This window comes from Talaromyces amestolkiae, assembly GCF_001896365.1.
Source record: "Talaromyces amestolkiae strain CIB chromosome Unknown scaffold1.1, whole genome shotgun sequence".
Lineage (NCBI taxonomy): Eukaryota > Fungi > Ascomycota > Eurotiomycetes > Eurotiales > Trichocomaceae > Talaromyces > Talaromyces amestolkiae.
The window spans coordinates 948694-959881 of record NW_024468037.1 but is presented as its reverse complement, the minus strand read 5'-3'; the positions used below and the strand labels follow the sequence as shown (position 1 = coordinate 959881).

Here is an 11188-nt window from a genome sequence, read left to right as displayed (position 1 = left end):
TGGATGTACAGACGTGGTTGGCTGGGTGAGTTATCCGCGGGGTCTGTTCTCTCTCTCTCTGAAGGGTCTGGAAGATGTGGAAGATGGGAGAATGATTGGCGCATCTTGCAGGAGGAGAACCATCTGCTTGCTCCCGTCGATGATGTATTGATGCATACAGACATCGCAGACATCGTACAGTATACTACGTCCTGTCGTACAAGACAAAGGATGTGAGGGGTAGAATCAAGATGGTGGAGAACCGATTAGGCCTCCCGAAGTGTGGATGTCGGTGCGCCGAACAACAAGAGCCGTGGCGATGGCCAATAGAAATCACAACAGCCGGTGGTAGATTTCTCCTTTCACTGCTAGTACTGCCCATTTGTGATGTCCAGCAGGGATCAATTATCAGCTCTGTACCACACAGCATCAGCATGAATGTACATAGTAGAGGAGGAATATAAGATAGCAGATACCCCACTTCGCGCAACTGGCCGAACCGCGACGGGAAGACGGCAAGATCGCCTTATCATATCCACTGGCTCCCACCGAGTCAACCTTGGAAGGCTGCCAAAAGGACATTCTCTCAGTCTCTGACCCGGAAAGATACGGAAGACCGACTCTCGCTTATCCTGCTCTCATTCCAGCTTGGAGCTGGAATGCGGGCCCGCACGTTTCATGAATCGGCACCGTATGGAGTCTTTATTTGCTGCCACGACAGAACCTTTGGTCCAAGATGCATGGACACGACGTATTTATATTCAGATAGACCTATTCATTCTATGTGATGAACAGCTCAGCACAGACGCGAGATAGACCTGCAGGTGTCACAAAGGCCCATGTGTTCCAGGGTTTAGGCGAGACGGAGGGCACAGGTACAGTGCTTACATTCTGAGCAAAGCGCCCGCTGCAGTGCTAGGATGGCGTAGCAAGCCAGACCATTCAGATCGCTCAAACCTTTCATGCAGCACCAGAAACGGTCCAAGCTTCCATCGCAACTCGATTTCGCTGGTAGTACTATGGTTAGTAGTAGTATGTAGTAACTTAATAGTAGTAGTAGTAGTATTGCTTAGTGATCTTCTCATATTAGAGCATGAATACTACTATCGTCGCTTGCCCCACTAGTAAACTACTACATCGACCTAAATCAGTCGCTACCCAACTCAGAAAAGTATCATAGATCAGAGTAAAAACTAGAGCCAAATCGTCCCCCCCCTTAGTCTGAGTAGGGTGACTGAGTGCCCTCACGCTGCCTGGTCAGCTATGTTTGACCCATGTCAAGCTGCCGGGCCATCTGATACATTCTAGACTTCAATCAGTGCTATTTGCCTTGCCCTAAGCTTCGCTTGCGTCTCCGCGTGAGTCATCATTTCCCTGTTTGGCTCCGGCTTGATGATCAAGATTCCTACCTTTCCTTGTTCATGGGACAGCAAACTTTACTATTAGAAATACAAAAGCAGTCAGAATCGGGCTGTGCGACAAGACAAGATGCCCACCCACACACACACTTTTTGTAAAATATTCCACAATCTTCTAAGATAGTGTAGGCTTCCTCGAAATCGCCGGCATCTCTCGTCTCACTCCGCTCCATCCCACCACCCTATTCGCCCTTTTACCTGGGTAGCCCTGCCCACGTTGACACATTCGAGATCAGTAATCTAGAAGAAAACCGGAAAGCGGTTCCATCTGATTACGACAGAGCTTAGTGTGTGTGTGTGTGTACTACTTCGTAGCAGAAAATAAAGCCTTGTCCTCAGAGCCGGCCGATCGACGTCCTGCATGACCCTCGATGTCATAGTATCAAATGAGAGATGCAGGACCCCCCCGATCTGGCCTGGGATTTTGTTTTAAAAACAGACGGCGTTCCCTCTTCGGAGACGCGGACCCTGCAGTAGAGTTTCCTCCCTGACTACGTGTTCGTCTTGTATTCGCACACAGCTATATCTTGGGTCCCATCCGCCTCGATCGACTCGATCTACTCATGCCCTTGCCATAGTAAGTCGCTAAGTAAGACACATATCAGCACCAGCACTCAGGTAACTCTCCACCTATCGCACCAACAACGTCCAACTTGTCTCGACGGGTACCTTGCGTTGTTGTACGCAGCCCTACCCGCCAAAGCAGTGGGTACAGATAGGTAGCCATCTGTCTTTGCTGTTCATCAGTGGTATGTATGTCTCTTAATATCTTCGGACCTTGCCGAAGTCCATCACTAACTGGCGCCACGTGGAATGTTCAGACAAGAAATACCTCATCCCATCAACATACTTCACCAAGGTAAGTGTATATTGATATGGCACATTTGTTTGAACGTATCCTAATTTCATGCTAGACCTTTCATCATTCTTAACCAACACTACCTTGGACTATAACCGGTAGGTGTTTCCATCTCCGTGCACTGCCTGGCCTTGTTATTCTGTCTTCCTTCTCTGCCTACATCCTTGTCTCATACCTCGTGGGGGTCGGAAACGGCGCAGGCAGGCAGCAGTCGGACTGGGTCACTAAGCGGGACTGTCGAGATCGTGCCTCATCTGAGCCAGTCTCTCAGCCCTGATTGATACGTCAGCCGCAGGGGCCCGAGGTCTGAGAGCGCTTCTGTGTAGAGTCGCGACGAGATTCACAAGGGAGAACAAAAAGAGATAAATTAGGCGGTGTCTGTCCAGTTGTTGGGCGTACTCGGCTCACCGCTCTCGGCCAAGCCGCCAGCCAGTCAGAAAACATCCACACCGCCGCCAAGCCACGCCTGCCCCGTGCTCTCCTTCTCTCCTCCCCCAGTTTTGCTGTTCCTTCCCTCTTCCTCCTCCTGGACAATCATCAAAACAGACCTGTTCCTGCTATACTTATCGTTATCTTTCGCCTCGTGTCTCAGCTTATTCTTATACTGACGCTCGTCTGCTGTCATTCGTCTTAGCTCGTGTCAAGGACTCTCTAACGAGTACGTTGCTGACTGATCCGCCACCCCTCTTTTCAGCTACCCCCTCAAGTTCATCCGCCAACTGCCGTTCTGTTTGAAATCACTTTTATTTGGCTTTGTATCATGACGAATGGGCTGACATTTTCATCTGATAGTTGCGATTCCCACTTTCTTTTCAATTGATCATCGACGCGCAGTACTCTGACTCATTTCGGTCACCGAAAAGATTATATCACTGCTGCAACTAAACTTGAATGCGATCGTAACTTCAGCAGCCAACACTTGAGACTATCGCCAATCTTTTGCGACCAGCTTGGTACCTCTTTTGGGTAAATTGCCATTGATATTTGATAGTGCATGGTAGAGGCCAGCCTTGTTCGCGATAAGCACCACTTTGCACAAAGCCTTGCATGAGACGATGTCTCAGTCTGGATACACTATGGCCAATCAACAATTCGACAACCACTTCGGTAACATGAACGGCAACGACGCTGTCGACCCGTCAAATCTCACTATGCAGAACGGAATGTTCATGCCCTACTCCTTTGGATCTCAGCAAAACATGTCCGCCAGCTTCAACATGGGAAATTCTGGAATTGACACCGATGAACTGCTGGACCTTGACCTCAATGGACAAAATGGCATGTCACGCGCCGATGGCATGAACTTCATGCATGACCAGCGACAGAACCAAGGTCTCTCCATGAGTCACCAAAGCCAGATGACCCAAATGTACTCACAAACACCCGATGGAGCTCCCATGCACAGCCCTTTCTTGCAAAACAGTTTCAACTATGATCAGTTCCAGATGCCTAATCAGGGCACCCCGTCTCACCTGAGTGCTCCCAACCACTTTGACCATAGTTTCCTCAATGGCAAGACACGCCCCAGCTTGCAAACCATGGATCGTTCAAACTCTGACAGGAACCCGATGACTCCCAAGACGCCAGCCATTGGTGCTTTGAACCTGAATACACCAGACTCTGGAAGCTTCCCATCGCAGCCTATTCGTGCCTCCAATCTCCAACACAGGCACCAGAAGACCCTGTCCAACCAATGGGATGGTACCCCAGGAAGTGCGCAGTCATTTATTGAATCACCAATTGCCTCACCCAATCTCCACTCTCATCATGCCGGCATTTCGGAAATTCTCAAGTCCGGGAAACATGCATCTCTCCCTGCCAAGGTGGACAATCCCAGTGCTCAGGCATTAGAGTCACAAGAGGCAAAGCGACGTAGGCGCCGAGCTTCCCACAACATGGTGGAACGACGACGCCGTGACAATATCAATGAAAGAATTCAGGATCTTTCTCACCTTGTTCCTCAGCATCGTCTGGAGGACGACAAAGTCCGCAAGCAACTTTTGAATAACTCCACTTTGTCTCCACCAGGAGGCAGCATGAGTCCTCCTAATGCCACTTCTTTGCTGGCTGGCGGTAACGGACGTCGGGCAACTGCAGGCAACATCACCATGGGACTTCCAATTGAAGAGAAGGAAAAGGGACCCAACAAGGGAGATATCTTGAACGGTGCTGTCGGCTGGATGAGGGATCTCATGTGGGCTCTACACGTCAAGATGCAGCAAGAGTCAGAATTGGCCGAACTCATCTCAAATCTCGGCGGAACTTGGCCGTTTGAACAGACCGAGGACGACAAGCGGATGCGAACTGAGCTTCTTGATGCCATGGAGAAGAATGACCCGAACACGTTCACTTACAGCCGTGCACCAGGAAGTGGACTTCGCGTGCCTAAACACACAAACATCGCTGGAGAAACTGTCCAGAACGGTGCAGGCCTCAGTCCACAGAGTCTAAGCCCTGCTTTCCACAGTGGTGGCAGTGGTACCAACAGTGGCGCGGGCCAGCCAGCATATTGGGGCAGCTCTAACAACATTTTTAAGGAAGAAGAAGAGTACACGATGGATATGTGAGCTTTCTTTATTCTCGTTGAATTCATACACGTGACCGAATCAGTTGCATAAATGGCGGCGTCAATGAGGAACGGACATTGGTTGTAGAATGATTTGGCTTATTATATTTCTGTGGTTGCATTATGGTTGGTTTCTGTTTCTGATTATTTGAGGTTGCAACAACGCTGTGTTCATGTCATTGACTTTGTTTGCATTCTGAGAAGAACCTGATTCTCTAATATTAACGCTGTTCTGTATATGGCTTGTCGACCACGTCGAGGACTCATTGCAATCAGTGTAATCATTTGTTTCGTTTCGTTTATTCTTCATATCGATACCCCAGAGGTCCATTGTTTCCTCATTTTATTTCTAACACGTCTTGAGTTGCTATTGTTATATGTATCTCCTTATTATCTTTTCTATCTGACTCATCGAGAGTGTTTCACTTTTATGTTTTATCGTTACCGGTTTCCAGTGGAATGGTTGACTATTTTGAATTCGGGTACTCAAGGATATTTTTGTTTGTGTCATTCTCAGATCGATTATGCTTCCTTTTGGAATATGAATTCTTTGATTGAATTACATGATACACATGTATGATCGACTTGCTTGTAATCATATAGCTACCTACCCGTCGACGTAGTACGAAACATATCCCCGTTCCCCAAAAATTTTCAGATCCGAATACGACCAACTGATCAATATATCTAGTGGATATTCGGAATGGGTACGTAGTCGCCAAGTGTTGATCTCAAACAGACTAGTATTTCCGCCAACCATCGTATAAAACAAGCTCGGCCGAATCTGGGGGACGCGCGGATCCGGCGCTCTATCCCAGAAACCCGAGCCTTGATCTGCAGATTATGGATATAAATTTACGCGTCCTCTATGATGATATCGGCGTGAAACAAAAGTGGCCGACCTGTCACTGCATTAGACTTACGAGTCATATAGCACTGTGGTTAAATCCTTTTCCACAGTGTCGCTGCATAGTAAGGGTCATGAAACTATTTAGCTGCTTGAACCCTCTCTCGTTTGTATATCCCATATGCACTACTCGCTCGCATTGGAAGCAAGAACAAGCTAAGCTATTCTCAAATCAGCATGCCTTCACAGGCTGCTTCAGTTTCAGCCCTTCTGCTAGGCCTAACCACCTGCGCCTCGGCAGCTCTATATGACCAAGTTATCCAGACTCAATATGGCCCCATTCAAGGCTATGCAGCATTCAACAGCCCCTTCACCGGCAACCTAACACACTGGAAAGATATCACCGTCTGGAAAGGTATCCCCTTCGCCGCCACCACGGCTGGCGAGAACCGCTTCAAACCACCGCAACCGGTGACGGGATGGACCGAGACTTTCAACGCCAGTTCATGGGGTGATATATGTCCTGATTCTTCGTCTTCTTCAAGCTATACCGTCTCCGAGGACTGTCTGAGTCTCAATATATGGAGCGCAGCAAACTCGACGGATGCAAAGTTGCCCGTTGTGATGTGGAGTTATCCAGGCCTGTCCACTGCGGCTGATGCTCTGTTTGACGGTGGTGGTATGGCAGATCAGGGTATTGTGTATGTCAACTACAACTATCGCGCGTCCAGCTTTGGGTGGCTTGCTCTTCCTGAATTGTCAGAAGAACGATATGAGGAAACAGGTTACAATAGCTCGGGAAACTGGGGCATGCTGGACCAGTTTGCAGCGTTGCAGTGGATATACGAGAATATTGCGAATTTTGGCGGTGATCCTAACCATATAACTGTCATGGGCCAGTCTTCCGGTTCAGCGGCGACATACCACATCCTGAACAGTCCGCTTACAAAGGGGTTAATTAAAGGTGCGATTATCGAGAGTGGTGTTCGCGATCCTCAGGATCCGCTATGCACGAGTTTAGCAGAGAGTTATACCCCTCTCAATGAAAGCCTGCAGGCTGGCAAGGAGTTCATGGCTAGTCTGAACGTGACCACACTCGCTGAACTCCGCGCGCTGCCCATGGAAGACCTCGAAAGCAGCCCGAGCAACCCGGGCAGCATAGAGTTTACTGCGACATTAGACGGCTACGCAATGCCAGCGACATACTATGATACATTGGTCCAGGGACTAGCCCACAACGTCCCCATAATCACCGGTAACACCAAAGACGAAAGCGGAGCGGCGTACGGGCTAAACATCACCGTGGACACCTACCTGAGCGACTTCAACTCCACTTTCAGCGGCGAATGGCTCGACAAATTCCTCGCGCTGTACCCGGCTGACAACGACACCGCAGCAAGTGGCGCCGTGAACTCGCAGTGGACCGATAGGTCGAAAGTGGGCACATGGCTTTGGACACAGATGTGGCTTGCGTCCAACGTGACTACTGCCCCGGTTTACAACTATTATTGGGACCATGCGCCTCCCGGCATGGATCAGGGCGCTTATCATGAATCGGAGATTAATTATGTTCTTAACAATCTTTATGACACGGATCTGTCCTGGGAGGAGGAGGACTATAATATTGCGCGCCAGATGAATGGGTATTGGGCTAATTTCATTAAGACGGGGGACCCAAATGGTGAAGGACTTACGACCTGGGATCCGGTCAATTCTTCGCAGTTGGTGCAGCACGTGGGTGATGGATGGGGTGCTATTCAGGTTGCTCCAGCGGCCAAGATTGAGCTTTTTAAGGCATGGTTTGCGACTTTGGAGAAATATTAATGTCAGGCTGCTTCAGTTTCAGCCCTTCTGCTAGGTCGAGTACGACCAAGTCATCCAGACTCAATTTTCTATGATATATCCGTGGCGTTTTATTTCCAAAAATTATAATAGTAAGCCAATGTAATCGGAACATGCTATCGAGTTGCGAATCGACCTGCTCGGCTTTTGTAATAGTAATTCGTCTACTAACAGAAAGAAAATCTTCCAGGAGTCGATGAGCTGCGAAAGACTTCTAATATGGTATTGCTGGCGGGAAGCCAACTTCCCAAGTCCCATTCGCCTTTTGTTTGAATCTGAAGTATTCAGCAATGTGCATTATATTTTCCCTCCAGGAACTTGTCTTCTGACAGGTAAGCTGAGATAGGATAACTTCGCACATCGTCTGACATCGACAATGCGCCCACCAGGCTTCACTGGACAACGTCAGCCAGACACTCGCGTAGAAGCTAAGCAGAACAAGTAGTGCGTCTGGCTCCCCCGCGTTTATTTGACTTGAAAATTCTCTAGGGGCCTTTGTTGGCCAGGTCAATGAGTATGTCATGAACGAAGGCATGAGGCCGGTCGTATCTAGCCCAAGACTAAGTGAGTCGACAGTGTAGAAGATTGGATCGAGTCGATCCTCAATTCTAACTCCTCGACATCCTCCTTCTGGAGCTACATTGTCTTGTAGCTTACCCGCCGACGCAGGGTGCCTGAGAAAGTTTCCTTCGAAGTCGTACGAAAGGCAACCAGCAGCGCTTGCAGTCCTTTCGCGAATGTCAGATAGCATTTTCACATATTCTGGTATGGCATAGTCTCGGAAAATGCCATTATTCACATTGTCTTGGGATTGTATCTCGTATGCAGTGGTGATAACCTCGCTCAGACCGGTGGCAAACCAGAGCAGACCATCAGAATCAATGCTCCGGTTTGTGTTGTCCCTCTCAGTGTTGAAGAAAGGAACATACCATGCGTAGTAGAGCAAAAGAAACCCACATGCAATAACTGCGTCGGAATCTTGTAACGATGTCATGGTACCAATCCCACACCTAAAGCCAGGGAGAGCGCGACTGAGATAAATACTCATAGCTCTCTTATATTCGGCCTGCTGAGGTAGAATATGATTCAAATGTGATGCGCTAATAGTAAGCACGGCATGCATTAAATAATCGTACTGCATGACTCGTTAGTCTAACTTTCGGAATTTCAAGACTCTGGATTACGAACATGTAACGCAAGGGGAAGAATTTGGTCTCGCCAAAATCGCCTCCCGAAGATCAGCGTGTCTGATGTGACGTGTTCAAAGTGATACATGAGATGTAGTGACTTTAGTTCTTCACTTGATGTTCCGACCTGACGGATGTTGAGCGGCGGATCCCGACGAGTCCCAGTTTGGTATACGAGGCTATGTGCTTCGGAAAAATCGAAAGTCGGGTTTGGAAATACATTCCGGCTGCTTTGATGCAATCTTATTAGGCCCGCAGCGTTTGAATCCTCAAATATGCATTCCTCCCCTCGTAGAGAGCACCTCCGACACGTAGGCCTACCCTCGTCACACTACAGAAAAATAAGCTCATGATACAAGTGGATTTACATTGAATGTAGGCATGGAACGGGAACGGAGGAAAGGATCATACCTTGATCTTTCTTGACTTGCATTTAATGCATCCATGTCGAGACTTATGGTGACGTTGGCGCTGTCGAATCATCCTGCCGGTATCATCAACACCCGGGCTGTGCACCGATGAATTCTCCGGCGAAGCAATGGAGAAAACTCCAAACCCTTTCCTAGTAGCCATTGCTAGATTACTCCATCTTCAATCTTCTGAATCGGTTGGACTTGTGAACTGAAGTAAGATCGAATGCTCAATTTTCTACTTCTTCCCAAGTGGCTGAGTAATAAGCAATTAGGGTGGAGGATGCAGGCATGATCGGACAGAGCCCCACAGTGGATCGCTCGTATAACGTTTTGGGATATTTCCTTTTCGGGAGATTCTAGGACTCTACATGCAGTTGATTTCCAATCTGACATAAACCGTAATTATCGCCAAATAATTTGAGTTGAAACAAATGAATAACATCATATGCACCTCGTAAGCTGTTTTTAGTTAAAATGAATTTCGTATAACAAAAGTAGTTAGAGGTTTGATTGGCTTCAAGGTACTTAAATCATTCGGAGTGCCCTTCCTTTTGAAATTATCATCATCTTCTACTCTAGCAAGAAACGTGAATACTTCTTTCAAAATGGCTAATATTATGACTGTTGCCCCTGTGCCGAAGAGCTTGCTTGGCTACCACCGTCAGCTAGCTCCAAATGCCGCTGTCAAAGTTAGCCCACTGTGTCTTGGTTCTATGGGTTTTGGAAATAGCATGAAAGATTTGATGGGAGAGTGTGACAAGGACGCTTCTTTCAAGATCCTAGACTTCTTTTACGAAAATGGTGGTAATTTCATTGATACGTATGTGTGACCCTTAAACATTCTTGTCTAAAACTAATTTACTTCTGATTTAGTGCAAATGTATATCAGCACGGCGAGTCGGAGCAAATCATTGGCGAGTGGATGAAGATGCGAGAAAATCGTGACGAGATAGTTTTAGCAACTAAATACAGCTCTGCCTGGCAGCTAGCGAACCCCAAAGTCAAAATTCAGTCTAACTTTGGCGGTAATAACAGAAAGGCCCTGCTTGTAGCTTTTGAGGCGAGTCTGGCAAATTTACAGACAGGCTACGTGGATATCGTAAGTCCAGAGAACCACTCTATCCGCACGGTACCTGCGATACTTACAGCTGACACAATTGGTCTTTTGTTGAAAGTTTTATGTGCATACTTGGGACTTTACCACCAGCCTCGCGGAGCTCATGCACACCCTGCACGACCTTGTATCGTCTGGAAAGGTGCTCTACCTTGGAGTGTCAAACACTCCAGCTTGGATTGTTTCAAAAGCGAACGAATATGCGCGGCAACAAGGATTAACTCCTTTCTCGGTCTATCAAGGCCAATGGTCCGCCGCCGAACGTGACGTTGAGCGTGATATCATACCAATGTGTAATGATGAGGGCATGGCCTTTATGCCTTACGGTGTTCTGGGATCTGGATACTTTCGAACATCCGCTCAACGAGCAGAAGAGAAGCAGAATCCAGCAGCAAAGCGAGAAGGCCGCAATATCGCTTTTATTGATAAGCCCGAAAAGGCCATCGCTGCGGATACCCTGGACGTCATAGCTAAAGCTCGAGGCACCAATATCACGAGCATTGCATTAGCATGGGCAAGGTCCAAACAGCCTTGGGTTTTTCCAGTCATCGGAGGCAGGAAAATCGAACATTTGAAAGCAACCATTGATGCGTTGAGTATCTCACTTACGGAGGAGGAGATACAAAAGATAGAGAATGCTTTGCCTTTTGATTTGGGGTACCCTCAGACGATTCTTGGTGGACCAGGTGGTGCAACAAAGCCTGCAGATGTCTGGCTGACCAAGCGGTTTGGACATTTCGACTGGGTTTCGACACCACAGGTAAGTGACCTCCTTCAATATATGTTATTACCTATGTCTAATTCTTTCTCAAGGCACCGAAGTCACATCAGAAGTAATGTCGCTCTCAGCTGTGCAAGTTCTCAAATCAGGACTCAAAGACAGGCCTGGCTGGATATTATGTTTTCTATCGTTCTTATATAAATTAAGCTCTATAGATCATGAAGTTCTATTTTTATCTAGCT

At 47.7% G+C, this 11188-nt stretch overlaps 3 protein-coding genes across 3 annotated transcripts; all 3 read left to right on the top strand.

Annotated features, from left to right (window-relative positions):
- Positions 1–3311: 3311 nt before the first annotated feature.
- BHQ10_000319 (uncharacterized protein) lies at positions 3312–4823 on the top strand (the record flags this gene model as incomplete). The annotated part of the gene is made up of 1 exon (XM_040875418.1): positions 3312–4823. One exon carries the CDS (start codon positions 3312–3314, stop codon positions 4821–4823), a length of 1512 nt encoding a protein of 503 aa, XP_040728824.1.
- A 1083-nt stretch (positions 4824–5906) lies between these two features.
- Positions 5907–7493, top strand: BHQ10_000318 (uncharacterized protein; the record flags this gene model as incomplete). The annotated part of the gene is made up of 1 exon (XM_040875407.1): positions 5907–7493. The coding sequence occupies one exon, from the start codon at positions 5907–5909 to the stop codon at positions 7491–7493; it is 1587 nt and encodes a 528-aa protein (XP_040728823.1).
- A 2223-nt stretch (positions 7494–9716) lies between these two features.
- Positions 9717–11062, top strand: BHQ10_000317 (uncharacterized protein; the record flags this gene model as incomplete). The annotated part of the gene is made up of 4 exons (XM_040875396.1): positions 9717–9931; positions 9985–10210; positions 10287–10985; positions 11039–11062. The coding sequence occupies 4 exons, from the start codon at positions 9717–9719 to the stop codon at positions 11060–11062; spliced, it is 1164 nt and encodes a 387-aa protein (XP_040728822.1).
- Between the last annotated feature and the right edge of the window lie 126 nt (positions 11063–11188).